The sequence below is a fragment of the Bison bison genome, unplaced genomic scaffold (assembly GCF_000754665.1).
Source record: "Bison bison bison isolate TAMUID 2011002044 unplaced genomic scaffold, Bison_UMD1.0 scf7180017864132, whole genome shotgun sequence".
Taxonomy (NCBI): domain Eukaryota; kingdom Metazoa; phylum Chordata; class Mammalia; order Artiodactyla; family Bovidae; genus Bison; species Bison bison.
In genome coordinates this window covers 345,133-364,215 of record NW_011494704.1, presented here as the reverse complement: position 1 = coordinate 364,215, position 19,083 = coordinate 345,133, and the positions used below count along the sequence as shown (strand labels likewise).

Here is a 19,083-nt window from a genome sequence, read left to right as displayed (position 1 = left end):
CTATAGGACATTTCACCCCAAAACAATGAATTTCACCTTTTTCTCAAGCGCACACAGAATCTTCTCTAGGATAGATCACATCCTAGGCCATAAATCTAGCCTTGGTAAATTCAAAAAAATTGAAATCATTCCAAGCATCTTTTCTGACCACAATGCAGTAAGATTAGATCTCAACTACAGGAGAAAAACTATTAAAAATTCCAACATATAGAGGCTGAACAACACACTGCTGAATAACCAACAAATCACAGAAGAAATCAAAATATGCATAGAAATGAATGAAAATGAAAACACAACAACCCAAAACCTGTGGGACACTGTAAAAGCAGTGCTAAGGGGAAGGTTCATAGCAATATAGGCACACCTCAAGAAATAAGAAAAAAAGTCAAATAAATAACCTAACTCTACACCTAAAGCAACTAGAAAAGGAAGAAATGAAGAACCCCAGGGTTAGTAGAAGGAAAGAAATCTTAAAAATTAGGGCAGAAATAAATGCAAAAGAAACAAAAGAGACTATAGCAAAAATCAACAAAGCCAAAAGCTGGTTCTTTGAAAGGATAAATAAAATTGACAAACCATTAATAAGACTCATCAAGAAACAAAAGGAGAAAAATCAAATCAATAAAATTAGAAATGAAAATGGAGAGATCACAACAGACAACACAGAAATACAAAGGATCATAATAGACTACTATCAGCAATTATATGTCAATAAAATGGACAACTTGGAAGAAATGGACAAATTCTTAGAAAAGTACAACTTTCCAAAACTGAACCAGGAAGAAATAGAAAATCTTAACAGACCTATCACAAGCCCAGAAATTAAAACTGTAATCAGAAATCTTCCAGCAAACAAAAGCCCAGGTCCAGACGGCTTCACAGCTGAATTCTACCAAAAATTTAGAGAAGAGTTAGCACCGATCCTACTCAAACTCTTCCAGAAAATTGCAGAGGAAGGTAAACTTCCAAACTCATTCTATGAAGCCACCATCACCCTAATACCCAAACCAGACAAAGATGCCACAAAAAAACAAAACTACAGGCCAATATCACTTATGAACATAGATGTAAAAATCCTTAACAAAATTCTAGCAATCAGAATCCAACAACACATTGAAAAGATCATACATCATGACCAAGTGGGCTTTATCCCAGGGATGCAAGTATTCTTCAATATCCACAAATCAATGTAATACACCACATTAACAAATTGAAAAATAAAAGCCATATGATTATCTCAATAGATGCAGAGAAAGCCTTTGAAAAAATTCAACATCCATTTATAATAAAAACTCTCCAGAAAGCAGGAATAGAAGGAACATACCTCAACACAATAAAAGCTCTATGTGACAAACCCACAGCACATATTGTCCTTGATGGTGAAAAATTGAAAGCATTTCCCCTAAAGTCAGGAACAAGACAAGGGTGTCCACTTTCACCACTACTATTCAACATAGTTTTGGAAGTTTTGGCCACAGCAATAGGAGAAGAAAAAGAAATAAAAGGAATCTAAATTGGAAAAGAAGAAATAAAACTCTCACTGTTTGCAGATGACATGATCCTCTACATAGAAAACCCTAAAGACTCCACAGAAAATAACTAGAGCTAATCAATGAACATAGTAAAGTTGCAGTATATAAACTCAACACACAGAAATCCCTTGCATTCCTATACACTAATAATGAGAAAATAGAAAGAGAAATTAAGGGGAAAATTCCACTCACCACTGCAACAAAAAGAATAAAATACTTAGGGATATATCTACCTAAAGAAACAAAGACCTATATATATAAAACTATAAAACACTGGTGAAAGAAATCAAAAAGGACACTAATAGATGGGGAAATATACCATGTTCATGGATTGGAAGAATCAGTATAGTGAAAATGAGTATACTACCCAAAGCAATCTATAGATTCAATGCAATCCCTATCAAGCTACCAACAGTATTTTTCACAGAGCTAGAACAAATAATTTCACAATTTGTATGGAAATACAAAAAACCTCGAATAGCCAAAGCAATCTTGAGAAAGAAGAATGGAACTGGAGGAATCAACCTGCCTGATTTCAGGCTCTACTAAAAAGGCACAGTCATCAAGACGGTATGGTACTGGCACAAAGACAGAAATATAGATCAATGGAACAAAATAGAAAGCCCAGAGATAAACCCACACACCTATTGACACCTTATCTTTGACAAAGGAAGCAAGAATATACAATAGAGAAAAGACAATCTCTTTAACAAGTGGTGCTGGGAAAACTGGTCAACCACTTGTAAAAGAATGAAACTAGAACACTTTCTAACACCATACACAAAAATAAACTCAAAATGGATTATAGATCTAAACATAAGACCAGAAACTATAGAACTCCTAGAGGAGAACATAGGCAAAACACTCTCTGACATACATCACAGCAGGATCCTCTATGACCCGCCTCCCAGAATATTGAAAATAAAAGCAAAAATAAACAAATGGGACCTAATTAAAATTAAAAGCTTCTGCACAACAAAGGAAACTGTAACCAAGGTGAAAAGACAGCCTTCAGAATGGGAGAAAAAAATAGCAAATGAAGCAACTGACAAACAACTAATCTCAAAAATATATAAGCAACTCCTGCATCTCAATTCCAGAAAAATAAACGATCCAATCAAAAAATGGGCCAAAGAACTAAACAGACATTTCTCCAAAGAAGACATACAGATGGCTAACAAACACATGAAAAGATGCTCAACATCACTCATCAGAGAAATGCAAATCAAAATCACAATGAGGTACCATTTCACACCAGTCAGAATAGCTGCGATCCAAAAGTCTACAAGCAATAAATCCTGGAGAGGGTGTAGAGAAAAGGAAACCCTCTTACACTGTTGGTGAGAATGCAAACTAGTACAGCCACTATGGAGAACAGTGTGGAGATTCCTTAAAAAACTGGAAATAGAACTGCCATACAACCCAGCAATCCCACTGCTGGGCATACACACCGAGGAAACCAGAATTGAAAGAGACACGTGTACCCCAATGTTCGTCACAGCACTGTTTATAATAGCCAGGACATGGAAGCAACCTAGATGTCCATCAGCAAACGAATGGATAAGAAAGCTGTGGTACATATACACAATGGAGTATTACTCAGCCATTAAAAAGAATACATTTGAATCAGTTCTAATGAGGTAGATGAAACTGGAGCCCATTATACAAAGTGAAGTAAGCCAGAAAGAAAAACACCAATACAGTATACTAACACATTTATATGGAATTTAGAAAGATGGTAACAATAACCCTGCATGAGAGACAGCAAAAGAGATACAGATGTATAGAACAGTCTTTTGGACTCTGTGGGAGAGGGCGAGGGTGGGATGATTTGGGAGAATGGCGTTGAAACATGTATAACATCATATGTGAAATGAAAATAAATAAATAATAATAATTAAAAAAATACAAGCCTTTTAAAACTAAAAAAAGAAAAGAAAAGAAAAGCAAACAACAGCATGTCATTCCTTTACTCAAAACCTCCAATCAATCCCTATCACACTCAATGAAAGCTGAAGCCCATATTTTGACCTACCAACCCCTCTATGATCTGACTTTTCTTTGGTTGATCTCATTTTATGACTACCCTCCCTCTGGTCCTCTTAGTTCTAGCTCACTGATCTCCTGTTATTCTTTAAATAGAACATGCCAAGCAAGAATAGCACTTGCTATTTTCTCTTGCCTAAAACGTTCTTTGTCAAAATATCCTTGTTTCTTCCCCACTTCCTTTAGCTCTTTACTCAAAAGTTATTATATACTTCTTACCTGCCCTGACTCTATATTTCATGTTCCCCTTTTCAGTTTTATTTATTCCTTAGCACTTTCTCTATCATAGTATATATAATATATATTGCATATTTTTTCCTGTCTGTATTCCATGCTAGAATGTAAACTCTTTGAAGGATTTTAGTCTGTTTCTTATATCACTATATCCCCAGTAATTATAATAGCACTGAGTACAGAGTCAGTGCTTATTTGTTGAAAACAAGTAAAAAAAGGATGTGCACAAAAGATAAAATTGTCATTCAAACTAGAAAAACTAGTTTAAAAACTCGCACTTGGAAAAAATACTGCCTACGATAAGTAGGTCAATTAGAGCAGAGAACGGTGAAAATGATCAAGAGTTGGGGATTATGAAACAAGAGTTGTGGTGTAAGAATGAGGGGGTGACTATGTTAAGGATGCTGGAAAAGAGGGATCAGTGTTAAACGCCAATCCCCTGGGCAAGAGAGTGAGGGGAAGGATGGCATATAAGCCCTGAGGGACCGAGATGAAAGGAAGAGAATGAGGAACAATGACTCTGGGGAGCCTGTCAGTAGCTGTAAAGAATGGATGGAAAGAGCTGGATTAATTGGAGATTTTGTTCAGAGATTCCTATTGCCTTTTGCAATTAAGTTATGTGATTTTGGGGAGCAAATAACCAAGAATTGATGCCCACTTGTATGCACTAACATCAGAATAATACCACCAAAATGTCCTGCCAACATTTGCTAGATCTAGGACCAGTACTGCAGCTCAGAAACACAGCAACAAAATGACCAGAAAAGATAGGCATTTTCCAGTCAATGCCCATCTCTCAGTTCCACTGTATTCCCATGTGACACTAGGGGAACTGCATGTCTGTAAATTAACTGAAAACATATTGGAAAATTGCCAGTTAACATCACCAAGGGTCTCCCAATGAAGAAGCAATAAGACTTTCTCCATTGGAGTCAAATTAGAAGCTGATCAACCAAATTAAAAAAGGAGAATAAATTATCTAACATTGGATCTCATACTGAGAGAGTCATTTCCTAGGCAGGTTGATAAAAAGTCTAGGGGTCCCCAAGGATAGAAGGGTCTGGAGTGCTCAAGGAGGAAGAAAGGACAAACTTCTTTCCCCTCTACATTCCTCAGGATTATATAACAATAATGTATCCTGCTTGAGGACAGTCTCTGGAAAAAACCTTCTGGCTAATCCTATTATCTTAAAATGTAAATTATAGGAGTAGGTCTAGTGAGGTCTTAACCTCCAGAGATTCTTTTGATTCACTGTAATAACTAATTAGAGAGTATATAATTCCATTGCTAACACTAGCAAGGGGGTGCTCTTTCTGCCCTCTTCTGATGCCTATGTCAGAAGCTTTCTCTATCTCCTTTATACTTTTTTTTTTAAAGAAATAAAAATTTAACCCACCACAGGTATACATGTGTTCCCCATCCTGAACCCTCCTCCCTCCTCCCTCCCCATACCATCCCTCTGGGTTGTCCCAGTGCACCAGCCCCAAGCATCCAGTTTTTATACTTTAATAAAACTTTATTGCACAAAGCTCTGAGCGAACAAGCCTCATCTCTGGCCCAGGATTGAATTGTCCTCCGGAAGCCAAGAATCCCAACGTCTTTTCATGTGTCAGCAACAACCTTTCAATACTTTCCCTGAATAAAAGTGTCTAAACAATACATAGCAAGATTATAGTAAATGCACATTAAGTGCATTTATAGAGTCACTTATAAATGGTTTATTTACTCTTACATACTAATAGGATATGGCAAAAGACATGTGAGGTGTTTTGATATTTTGAGCCACGAATCTCCTATTTTTTCTTTGCTTCTTATGACAACAACAACAACAATAATAATAATAATTGTGAAGCTCTTACTGTGCACTCTATTTCAGGAAAGTGGCACTGCCTAACCAAGAAATAATGAGATTTCAAAGACAGGGTAATATTAACGTGATGTCAAGTACAAATGTGGTGGCTAGAGGTCCTGGGAGTGGAGCAACTAAGACTTTCAAGGCCGAGTTTATCATCTGGTATTAATGATAGAGTAGGAGTAGGGGGAGAAGGAACCTTTGATCCAGTTACCAAAGTCCTCTAGAAAGGTGATGAAAAGTAAGTGGGGAAAAACTGGAATGATATGAACCTCAAAGAGGAAGGGAGATGAGGTCAAAGGGAAAAGTCCAGAAGTGGCAATGGATAGTGCTAACCACAGGAAAATGGGGTGTGGGAGAAAGAGGAGCCTAGCAGGGGGAGAGCTATATGCAGGAGAGAGGAGGCAAGTCCAAGTTCTAACAGTGAAGGTGAGGAGAAAGAAGAAGGAAAAAAATATTCTGAGGAAGTGCTGAGGAGTGTACCTTGCTCTTCTTGTTGTCTGAGTCCAGCCACCAGGCCTAATGCAAGTGACACAGCCACCAACAAAATGAGAAGAACCTGTTATAAAATTTTTAAAAATGTGATCTTTACAATTTCATTAAAATATACAAAAAACCAGATACCCTGTCTCCCCCAGTGATTGTTATAGGAGCACAGTGTGCTAGCTTTTCATGATACCAGAATTTTAAAATACCATTGATTACAGATTTTAAATTAAAATACATTAGTCCCAGTTGGTTTAACCCCAAACTGAGTTAAAGTAAAAACGAAACCAAGGGGGCCAATTATCTTTACACATTTTCCTTTCTTAGCTAGATACATGTTTGGAGATCATTTATTTAAATGATTCATTTACTTTAGTCACTCAGTCCTGTCCAACTCTTTGCACTCCCATGGACTATAGCCTACCAGGCTCCTCTTTTCAAGGAATTCTACAAGCAAGAATACTGGAGTAGGTTGCCATTCCCTTCTCCAGAGGATTTTCCCAACTCAGGGATCAAACCCTGGTCTCCTGCATTGTGGGTAGTTTCTTTACCTTTGAGCCACAAAGGAAGCCTTATTTATTTAAAAGTATCCCAAAACTCTGAAATCATGAACTACCTCATTTCCAGGAAACAGGGTTTTTGATTGTGAGAAAAGAGTGAAGATATTTCAGTCCAGTTCAGTTCAGTCGCTCAGTCGTGTCCGACTCTTTGCAACCCCATGAACCACAGCATGCCAGGCCTCCCTGTCCATCACCAACTCCCAGAGTCCACCCAAATCCATGTCCATTGAGTCAGTGATGCCATCCAACCATCTTATCCTCTGTCGTCCCCTTCTCCTCCTGCCCTCAATCTTTCCCAGCATCAGGGTCTTTTCCAATGAGTCAACTCTTCGCATCAGGTGGCCACAGTATTGGAGTTTCAGCTTCAACATCAGTCCTTCCAATGAACACCCAGGACTGATCTCCTTTAGGATGGACTGATTGGATCTCCTTGCAGTCCAAGGGACTCTCAAGAGTCTTCTCCAACACCACAATTCAAAAGCATCAGTTCTTCTGTGCTCAGCTTTCCTTATAGTCCAACTCTCACATCCATACATGACCACTGGAAAAACTATAGCCTTGACTAGATGGACCTTTGTTGGCAAAGTAATGTCTCTGCTTTTGAATATGCTATCTAGGTTGGTCATAACTTTCCTTCCAAGGAGTAAGCATCTTTTAATTTCATGGCTGCAGTCACCATCAGCAGTGATTTTGGAGCCCAGAAAAATAAGATCAGCCACTGTTTCCCCTGTTTCCCCATCTATTTCCCATGAAGTGAGGGATTGGGGGCAGGAGGAGAAAGGGACAACGGAGGATGAGATGGCTGGATGGCATCACCGAATTGATGGATGTGAATTTGAGTGAACTCCAGGAGTTGGTGATGGACAGGGAGGCCTGGTGTGCTGCAATTCATGGGGTCGCAAAGAGTCAGACATGACTGAGCAACTGAACTGAACTGAACTGAAGTGATGGGACTTGATGCCATGATCTTAAAAAGTTTTCTGAAAGTTGAGCTTTAAGCCAACTTTTTTACTCTCCTCTGAAGATATTTAACATATAAAAATATAATCTCCAAACAATTAACTACCAAGTTACCTGCTTTGATCTACATAGCAAAAAAATGTTTTAGGGTAATCTGGAAGTCATTGACTAAAGATTGTGTATATAATCGTTATCACCATGCTGACAAAGCTCTTCAGTGTAATGGACTTCATCCTGTGACTGAAATTAAACTGATATAAATTAAAGAGAATTCTTTTCACTGACCTCTTTCCCCATCAAGTCCAATGATAAGTATCCTGGATGATAGAGCTTGAACACACTGTTTACTTAAGTAATTAATTAGGTACACAGATTACTTATGTCAACTACAAAATGGCATCCCTGGTGGCTCAGACAATGAAGAATCTGCTTTTTGGGGAAGATTCCCCTGGAGAAGGAAATAGCAGCCCACTCCAGTGTTCTTGCCTGGAGAATTTCATGGACAGAGGAGCCTGATGGACTACAGTCCACAGGAATCACAAAGACTGAGCAACTAACACTTATACTTTTGCAAACTGGCACTTGCCAAGAGCATTGCCAGTGACTAAACGACAAGGGCATGTGCCATCTGACTCTGTGGGAGGGTGAACCCTGTGCTGCTGCAGCTGTTGATCTTTAACACCCCGTGAAGGAGTTCAGGGCGGAGTGAGGCACTCTGTGCTCCAGGGAATCTGGTGGAACAGGTCTTTAGATAGTCAGATGTTTTTAGGAAGGATTTTATGATCTCAATCCTTGCATCTCCTCATATCTAGAGAAGCACTAAATCCCTTCATAGTGACATCAGATCCTCATGACTAACAAAAAATCTTTTGTAAAATGAGTGCTTAATAGCACTGAACTTCTCCTTCCATTCATGAAGGTGAAAGAGGAGAGTGAAAAAGCTGGCTTAAACTCATCATTCAAAAAACTAGGATCATGACATCTGGCCCCATCACTTCATGGCAAATAGATGGGGGAAAAGTGGAAACAGGGAGAGATTTTATTTTCTTGGGCTCCAAAATCACTGCAGATGGTGACTGCAGCCATGAAATTAAAGGATGTTTGCTCCTTAGAAGAAAAGCTATGACAACCCAGACAGCATATTAAAAAGCAGAGACATTACATTGCTGACAAAAGTCCACACAGTCAAAGCTATGCTTTTTCCAGTAATCATGTATGGATGTGAGAGTTGGACCATAAAGAAGGCTGAGTGCTCAAAAATTGATGCTTTCAAACAGTGATGCTGGAGAAGACCCTTGAAGAATCCCTTGGACAGCAAGGAACTCAAACCAGTCAATCCTTAAGGAAATCAGCCCTGAATATTCATTGGAAGGACTGATGCTGAAGCTGAAGCTCCAATACTTTGGCCATCTGATGCAAAGTGCAGACTCATTGGAAAAGACCCTGATGCTGGAAAAGATTGAGGACAGGAGAAGGGGGCAACAGAAGATGAGATGGTGGATGGTATCACCAACTCAAACTCAGACATGAGTTTGAGAAAACTCAGAGAGATGAAGAAGGACAAGAAAGCCTGGCGTGCTGCAGTACATGGGGTAGCAAAGAGTTAGACTTGACTGAGTGACTGAATAACAACAACCCCCTTCACCAAAATCTTTTATTTTGACTTTCCCCCACTGCCTCTTTTGGAGCTATCTCTCAGAGCTATCTGAGGTTCTTTCTACTGGGCTGCATCCCTCATTTTGTACCAAATAAAACTTACCTTGCAACTTTCAAGTTGTGTATTTTTTTAGGAAAAAAAATTAGGAAAATATTTTATAATGCCAATGAAATTTGTTATTTTTTTAAAATCGCTTTAATGAAAGAAAAAAGCCAGTATCAAAATTTGCTTTCGATAATAAAGACCCTACATAAGGTATAGATTTGTTTGTTTGTTTGCCTTCTGGAAATCAACTAAAAATTAACACATCTAACTTTTAAAATGGAAGTGAATTCAAGGATGGGGAAACGTGTTAAATACTATGAAAACAATTCTCATATGAAGTTTCAAAGTTAGCCCAAGGTCAGTGACCTCCAACAGTGTTCATTCAGTAGAGAAGCTGAAGCATAAAAGTGAACATAAACAGTTATTAAATAACACCATTAGCACTTTTCCCCTTATTTTCATTCTCAAAAGCCACAGATTTAGATTAAGCCTAAAAATGTTACAAAGCAAAAATGCACTGGGAAACTTTCCTATGATGAACCTCAGGAGTCAGAGTCAGCTACATTTCAGTTTACACCTTATTTTTGGTTCTTTCACCATTCAAACTTGCTAGAAAAATAAGCAACATCTAGCTGTTTTTGTTGTTACTATAAGACTATCAGTCATGTCTGACTGTTTGTGACCCCATGGACTGTAGCCTGCCAGGCTCCTTTGTCAATGAGATTCTCCAGGCAAAAATACTGGAATGGGTTGCCACTTCCTCTTCTAGGGGATCTTCTGGACCCAGGGATCGAACCCAAGTCTCCTGTATCTCCTGTACTGGCAGGTGAATTCTTTACCACTGAGCCACCGGGGAAGCCTCAAGGGTAAGAAGGTTCATTTTCAATCTTGTATAATCATGACTCTAACTACGTAACTCTGAATAAGTTTCTTGATATTAAGGTACAAATATATCTTAAACTATCTTATGCTATCTACAAATTGTAGAGGGGAGTACTCTGAACTCCAAAAATTACCTAGAAACCAACATTTGATTTTAGCTTGACTGAATAAAGAATGCTAGAAATACAGATCGGAAAAGGCAATGGCACCCCACTCCAGTACTCTTGCCTGGAAAATCCCATGGACAGAGGAGCCTGGTAGGCTGCAGTCCATGGGGTCGCTGAGGGTCGGAAACGACTGAGCGACTTTACTTTCACTTTTCACTTTTATGCACTGGAGAAGGAAATGGCAACCCACTCCAGTGTTCTTGCCTGGAGAATCCCAGGGATGGGGGCGCCTGGTGGGCTGCCGTCTATGGGGTCGCACAGAGTCGAACACAACTGAAGTGACACAGCAGCAGCAGCAGCAGCAAAAACACAGATATATTTAAAATTTCTTAATACAACTTTTACTAAAATCTAGAAATAGTAGGGTTGGAACTATGATTTTAAAATATTGAGCTTCTATTTATGTGTACTGATAAACCATTAAAAGTATACAAAGTAGGGAAATATATGATGAACAAGATTTGCTCTCAAGGAATTGATAATTCCCTGAATTTATAAGATAGGATAAGTATGATAAATGGCATAAGAGCTAAAAGTTCCCAGAATAACAAATGTCAAAATTCCCAGAAGGAAAAAAAAAAGGAATATCTTGAGAGTTCCCTTAGTTATAGTTATTGAGCTCAATACTTACACACCTCCAAACAATGTTTGCATGAAAGAGAGAATGGTGATGGCATTAAGTAAAGTTGGGAATCTAGGAGAAAACTGCAGCGCGATAGTTGTGAGAAAATCATGCAAATGATTTTGACTATAAGGTAGATGCTGGAGGAAGGGCAAGCAGGCACTTTCTAATTTAGGACTGAAACTCAGTCAGAGGTGAGAACTAGCGGCTTATGCGGAATTCTTGGTGGAGAATACACTCTTAAATCCATGAATAAGGTTAGAGTCCTTAAAGAAAAGATCTTCACACAGTGTTTGGTGAAATGCCCAAAGAGAAGAAAGATAAATAAACAAATAATTCAGATAAGGAGAAGAGTGATAAAAACAGGAATTTCAATGTCATCATGAAAGCAAGGGGAGAGAATTCAAAGTGAGAAATTACTCCACAGTATCTGTGTACTGTTGTTATGGAAACTTAGCAGGGAGAAGGACAGGGGAGAAGGATTGACTTTTGAGGAAGCAACTTCAGTGCAGCAAAAAAAAAAAAACAAAAAACCAAACCTAGAGAATAAAAAATGGTTGGCTGGTGAGAAAACTGAGGCAATGAAGAGAGTCAGAAGTTTGATGGTAAAAGGAAAAGAAAATGTAATAAAATCAAGGAATGTTTTTGTTTTAGGCCAGGGAAGATCTTACGGAACAGAAGAACAAGGAAGAGAAAACAGGCAAAAGAGTCCATCCCTAGGAGTGAAGTTAAATGGCACAAAATCAAGAATTGAAAAAAGAAGACACTGATTTTAATTCCTCACCCTCTGGTCTTAACATACTGATGCACAAAGGTGACTTGGGAGATAATTATAATTATAATCATGGTAAAATCAGTGCTGCTAAGTATTTTGCCACAGATCCCAGTTTTTTAGATTGACCCAATATTAATTTGTTGCTATGCAAATTTATTATTTGCAAAATGTGATTTAAATCCTTCACTTTGCGTTAGAGCTGTCATCAGGGATAAAACTGAACACAGTTACTGAAAACTTCATATTTAAATTGCAATGCAAACAAATACAATCCTAGAGTCATACCCTTACCTTTTGCCACAAACTACAAAGGTGAAAATATTAAAATGTACTTACAATACAAATTATTTTGTACTTCTTAACAGTATTTCTCTTAACAGGTTCTTCCGTTGATAAATTCAGTGTAGATTGCATTGTTCTGTTAGCTAGATAAACCTGTTCTACCAGAAGACAGTGGACCGATTTCCTTTTTCTAGTCTGGCAAAGAGAAACTGCACGAATTACATCACTGTGACTGGCTTTTAAATGTTTGGAAAGAGCATAGCTCTTTAATGATTGGATAGTTAAGACAGGAAAAAAAGCTGTAATAACAATAGTGTCATGAGATGAAAGTTCATTTCCTGTACACTGTAGACAACTGTTCTGTTTGTCCTTTGAAAAAATCTAATTCAGGGTCTTGTAGATTTCTTTCCATGGACCACAATGAACTACCAGGTCTTTAGAAATTCAGAAATGCACAAAACCATATTTGAATATCTTTGGCAAATGGTTCTCTGTACTGGGTAAACTTAGAATTGCCCAAAGTAGCTCTTTAATTTTAATTTTTAAATTATGAAGCCTAGGCTCCACATTGATTGAATTAAAATCTTCTGGAGTTTTGACAAAGGAAGCAGTATATTTAAATATCCTTCCTAGTGATTTTTTTTTTAATGTAGCCAAGATTAGTCTAAACACTTTGCTTTGAGTCCTATATGCACTTTAGAATTCTCTCCTGAAAACATTCACTCTGGATTCTAATCAAACTTGCCAATTGTACATGTGTGCATGCTAAGTCGCTTCAGTTTTGTCCAATTCTGTGCAACCCTAGGGACCATAACCCTTCAGGCTCCTCTGTCCCTATGATTCTCCAGGCAAGAATACTAGAGCGGTTGCCATGCCTTTCTCCAGGGGATCTTCCTGACCCAGGTGTAGAACCCCTGTCTCTTATGTCTCCTGCATTGGCAGGCAGGTTCTTTACAACTGATGCCACCTGGGAAGCCCCTACAGGACTTGAGGGACTTGGTCATCTGCTCAGATACCTTGGTGAGTGATCTCTCAGAAGTAGGATTCTGCCAGGTTCTCAGATTCCCATAGCAAGGTATTTTGTCGTTACTGTTATGCTATGACATACTGATTATATAAAAGAAAGATTAAGCCTACATCACAATTTGTCTCAAAAGTAGTATATTCCTAGGACTTATGTGCTGCTGCTGCATCACTTCAGTCGTGTCCGACTCTGTGTGACCCCATAGACGGCAGCCAACCAGGCTTCCCCTCCCTGGGATTCTCCAGGCAAGAACACTGGAGTGGGTTGCCATTTCCTTCTCCAACACTTGAAAGTGAAAAGTGAAAGTGAAGTCGCTCAGTCGTGTCCGACTCTAGCGACCCCATGAACTGCAGCCTTCCAGGCTCCTCCGTCCATGTGATTTTCTAGGCAAAAGTACTGGAGTGGGGTGTCATCGCCTTCTCCGAGGACTTATGTACTCACCTAATAATATAAGTCTTTGTTTTTTTCCTGGGTTTCTGGGGCTTCCCTGGTGGCTTAATCGGTAAAGAATCTGCCTGCAATGCAGGAGACCTGAGTTCGATCCCTGGGTTGGGAAGATTCCCTGGAGGAGGGCACAGTAAGCCATAGTAAGTATTCTTGCCTGGGAAACGCCATGGACAGAGGAACCTGGCAGGCTGCAGTCCGTGGTGTCGCAAGGAGTTGGACACGACTGAGTGACTGAGCACATTTGCACTTAAGACTATCTAGTCTCTTTGAGTCTGGTTCTCAGTGCTCCCACATTTATCTTCCTCTCTGTTATAGTTGGCTTTGTATGTCAGCTTGGCTAGGCTATGGTAACCAGTTGTTTAATCTCCCACACTGCCAGAACACCCATTCTCCCTTCGTCCTCTCATTTCCCAAGCCCCTTCAACCTTGAGAACACAAGAAAAGACCAGACAAGGAAGTCAGGAGACCTCTGATAAAGTCTTACGTCTGTTTCAAAGTAAAGGACTCGGCATTGGATTCTTCATTTTGTAAGTCGATCTCAGATTATCTCCATGCTAATAACTGTCAGATGTTATAATGGAGAAATATCTTAGGTCTTCAGAGCTTGACGGAAGTAAGCCTCAGAGAATCTACCTGGGGCATGTACAGATGTGTACAGTAGAGATATTGGCATTGCCTAACCTCTAGTCATATTTTCTGTTATAACATTTCCCCTAACTGAATCCTAAGCTCCAACCTCTTTTGAGTCTCTCAAGTCCTGGAAACTTCCTAACAGTTCTCCTAAGCACTGGACATCAGCCAAATCCACATCTTCCATGCAGTTTAGACTTCGGACTAGACTGGAGATTAAAGTCCTGTGTCATCTGAACCTGCACTAACTTACTTGAATCTTGTTTCTGTGCAGGCATGCCGGCTTAGTCGTATCTGACTCTTTGCACCCCATGGACTGTAGCCCACCAGGCTTCTCTGTCTGTGGAACTGGAAGTCTCACTATTCTTGCTCCCTTCATTTTAGAATAATCTCCACCTTCTGGATTATGAAAACTTCACTCTGTATGTTCTAATGCTTAGAATCCTTGTGCTCTAGAAGGCAGCTACCATTACATCCCCCACCAATCATAAATAATTTTTAAATTTTACAAGGTCCCTGCATGCACAGAATTCTGGGAATTTTCTAAAATCACAGTAAGCCCCCTGGTCAATGTGTTGGGAAAGCCCCAGGGGCCTGCCAACATCAACTGCCCTTCCTGGTTCTCCCACCTGAGCTTGGGTGGCAGTTGGACAAACAGGACTGGGAAGGTTCAGAGAAACTAGGTACACTGAGTGTGGTGGAGGGGAGGTTTATATTAGACTCAGGTCAGCAACAGGAAAAGTCTCCCATCAAGACAGGGAGACTTCAAATAAAATAATAGCAGGGATGGATGGGCAGGTGGCCAAATTCAAGGAGGGCTTATTATTAAAAAATGCAGGAAAAGGCTAACCACATAGGCAAATGGGTTTAGGAAGCACAGATGCTAGCTTGCCCTTGGCAAGTGGAGTTCTAAAACTGGAGCTGAATCTAGAACAAGCTGTCCAGGTGGGAGTGGTGTTAGCAATGCCAAGCCAGGGCTAAGAGACAGCAGCATATAGGAAGTGACAGGCAAAATCTCACCATGGACTATAGGACCCAAGTTCTTGAAACAGAAATATTAATATAGTGACTGGGTTACTAGATATCCAAAAAAAAATGATGGAAAAAGTAGAATCCATTCTCGTGGACAGATAGTATTTTACATACCTATGTGTACGATAAATTGCTTTTCAAGATGAAATACATAAAATCTCATGAAGAGTCAGCACAGATGAATACTGGAGATGAGAGTGAAAGTGTAGTTGCTCAGTTGTGTCCAACTGTGACCCCACAGACTGTAGCCCCTAGGCTCTTCTGTCCATGGAACTCTCCAAGCAAGAATATTGGAGTGGGTAGCCAATTTCTTCTCCAAGGAATCTTCCTGACCCAGGGATTGAACCCAGGTATCCTGCATGGTATGCAAATTCTTTACCATCTGAGTGACCAGGTAGAACAATTCTGAACCTCAATTAAATAAAATATTATCCCCCAACCCAAGAGGGGAAAAGCTCTATTTTATTTTCAATTGTATCAATAAAAATTTGTGAACTTTGTTTCCTCTTTTACTATATAAGTGCACACATCTTTGATTTCATGCATATACCTACATAATACCTTTGGTTATGCATCTTGGACTACAAAGCTTAAAATATTCACTAACTGGTCCTCTGCAGTTCCAAAGTCTGGCACTAATGTACTTAACCATAGAAACCCATCATTTGAATAATTATATTCATAGTCTTATCAATTGATTTCACAGTGAATAACTAAAAAACTAAAGTTTTAAATTCTGGACAACACAATAAACACTCTCGGTCTGAGTTAAAGTACCATTTGAATCAAAGCCTCTATAATCAGATAAAATGATCCAGGACATGAGGTTTTTACATGGCATAATAGGCTATAAAGATCAGAATTCTTCAGTCTGTAAAATCTATGTGGTATGATTAAAAGAATAATAAGTTTGGAGTCAAAAATTATTTTGTGGCAAAAGAAAGAAGAAATGAAAAGGTTTGAATTGGAGAAATTGAAATGTGAGTCTGTTGGAAATGAAATTCCAAGGCTGGATTTGGAGGCTGAGAGTAATAGGATAAAAGATTTGCTTTGGGAATATTTTCCTGGTTCTAGAGAATTAAATGGACCAGAGTAAGAAGAGATTAAGACAGAAAGGCCAGGTAGGTATAGCTGTCACAGACCCAGTGAGATGAAGTCAGAGGAAGGCTATGGAAATGAATAATATGTGTTGGGTTTCAGAAATATGAAGGCTGAGCTTCGGGACTGATTCTAAACCCAGGTCACCCAAAGAAGAGTGGGATCATGAGCAGAGAGAGGGCTATCAGGACAGGAGGCTAGTTCTCTGGAAAGATGACAAGCTAGGTTTTAGACCTAACAAAGTTGAGTTATTTATAGAACACATATTGAAATCTTCAGCATCAAAAGTAAAGAAAAATATCTTTTAAAAAGAAGGGTAAAAATGCCTCTACTGTATTTTTTTTAATATTACTTCATAATAAATAGTGTGTGCAACTCAGTCACTCAGTCGTGTCCAACTCTGTGACCCCATGGATTGCTGCTCACAGGGTTCCTCTATCCATGGAATTTTCCAAACAAGAATACTGGAGTGGGTTGTCATTTCTTTCTCCAGGGGATCTTCACCTGCATTAACCCAGGGATTAAACCTGCATCTACTGCAATGGCAGGCAGATTCTTTACCACTGGGCCATCTGGGAAGCCCCATATAATAAATATAACACAAAGAATCTCTGTAAGATAGCCAATATTGATACTTATGATACATATAAGTTTTCTGTGGCTTTGTAGCAAAGTAGGCCACATAATTTGCTAGCAAATTTTAGGCCACAGTATCATAAACTTAGTGGCCTAAAACAACAGATTTATTATTTTACAGTCCTCTTGGTTTAAAGTTCAAATGGGCTAAGGTCAAGATGTCAGATGGGCTGGATTCCTTTCTGGAGCCTCCAGGGGACAAGCTGTTTTATTGCCTTTTCTAGCTTTCAGGAGCCACCTACACTCCTTGGGTCCCGTTTCTCCACTTTCTAGTCCAGAAACTTTGCATCTTCCTGACCTTTCTTCCTTAGTTATATCTCCTATTGACTCTTCTCTTCAATTTACCTCTTCTGCTGTGAAGGGCCCTTGGATTACACTGGTCCTACCCAGATAATCCAGGATAGCCTCCTTATTTGAGAGTTTGCAGATTAGCAATCTTAATTCCACCTGTAAATTTTATTTCTCTTTGCTGTGTAATTTAACGTATCTTCAAGGGCTGGGAATTAGGACATTGACATTCTGCCTACCATAGGCAAAATACTTTTATACTTTGATGAAATAAAATGTATGTTTTAAGGCAGCACAAGAAAAAAGTAAATCTAAAATTCTCTCTCTGTGCTTTTTTGGACCTCCTCCCTCCCTAATGTGCAGTGTTTATCTGCATACATATCAACAGAGCTCCTCAAAGAGGGGGATCCCTGCTTCAACATGAAGGTCAGTTGTTTTTTTTTTTCTTTATTCTGATGCTAGCACTGTAACTTCTTAAAGAATAACCTTCTTTCTCAGCTCTGTAGGGGTCATTGTGAATTCCTGCTCACTATGTATCCTTGGTGAACATTCTGATGTTTTACAGTCTCTCAGTCATACCCAACTCATTGCAACCATATGGACTGCAGCACGCCAGGCTTCCCTGTCCTTCACCATCTCCCAGAGTTTGTTCAAAATCATGTCCATTGAGTCAGTGATACCATCGAACCATATTGTCTCTGTCATCCCCTTCTCCTCCTGCCCTCAAACTTTCCCAGCATCAGGGTCTTTTCCAATGAGTCGACTCTTCCCATCAGATGGCCAAAGTATTGGAGCTTCATCTTAAGCATCAATCTTTCCAATGAATATTCAGAGTTGATTTCCTTTAGGATTGACTGGTTTGATAGCCTTGCAATCCAAGGAACTCTCAAGTGTCTTCTCCAGCACCACATTTTGATGTATGATCCTTTGTCTTAAAAATGTATATAGCTGTGTCTTTAGTTTCTAACAGGCAGAACAGTTCTCAGAGCTGCCCAGCTTATAATCCTCAGTTTGGCTCAAATAAAATTCCCTTTTTTTACTTTCTTTACTTGATAGGTAATTGCGTTTTTGTCAACACTTTCTTGGCATAGTCGGCAGAACATCAAAAATACCCACAGAAGACACTTGGAGTCCACCCTGCGCCAGTGCTTGGTCCCAGCATGGGCCATTTGAGTCCTACCCTCTTCTTGGTATTCCTCAAGTGCTTTGGTGAGTTCTTCTGATATCTGAACATCATTGCTTTAAATGTCCTGAATTGTACTCTAGCTGTTTTTCTTGGGATTTGGAGTCTTAAGAGGCTGCCAGTACATTTCCTAGGCAGGGACCTAGGAGTGTCTTTGGAGTGAACTGGCTGACTGCCCTTTCATAAATTTGGTTTAGGGATTACATTGAATTTAGGTGCAATGGGGTGGGAGGTAGGAGAGACGTTCAAGAAGAAGGGGATATATGATTACCTATGATTGAGTCATGCTGATATAGGGCAGAAACATATATAATGTTGTAAAAATAAACTTAAATGCATAAATAATGAATGAATTTTAATTTTAAAGGTGAAATGATGTAAAACTGTAACTTGGTTTACTTCTCTGTTGAGAAGACTAAGTTTTCTTGAAATATTCATCTGCTTTTGGTAACAGATTTATAAACCCTCTTTACCAGTAACTTTTCTCACTTGCCTTTTAAATCTTATTGTCATTTTGTTTGTATGAATAAGCATGGCTTCACACTGACATGATCCACCTTGGCCAAATGTTTAAAACCTTTTGTTCTCCTGACAATCTTTCTAAAATCAAATTCATGAAACCCTTTTGGCCTCCAGCTAACTTCA

The 19,083-nt window shown here is 39.1% G+C and overlaps 1 protein-coding gene across 1 annotated transcript in view; it reads right to left on the bottom strand.

Moving 5' to 3' along the window:
- Positions 1–12,310, bottom strand: part of ENPP3 (ectonucleotide pyrophosphatase/phosphodiesterase 3) — an 89,431-nt gene extending 77,121 nt beyond the window's left edge. The window contains exons 1-2 of the mRNA XM_010839685.1: positions 12,155–12,310; positions 6,148–6,223 (exon numbers count right to left, since the gene is read on the bottom strand). Of these exons, the coding sequence (XP_010837987.1) occupies positions 6,148–6,223; positions 12,155–12,232 (154 nt within the window). The 5' untranslated portion in view covers positions 12,233–12,310. The remainder of the gene's footprint in view (positions 1–6,147; positions 6,224–12,154) is intronic.
- Between the last annotated feature and the right edge of the window lie 6,773 nt (positions 12,311–19,083).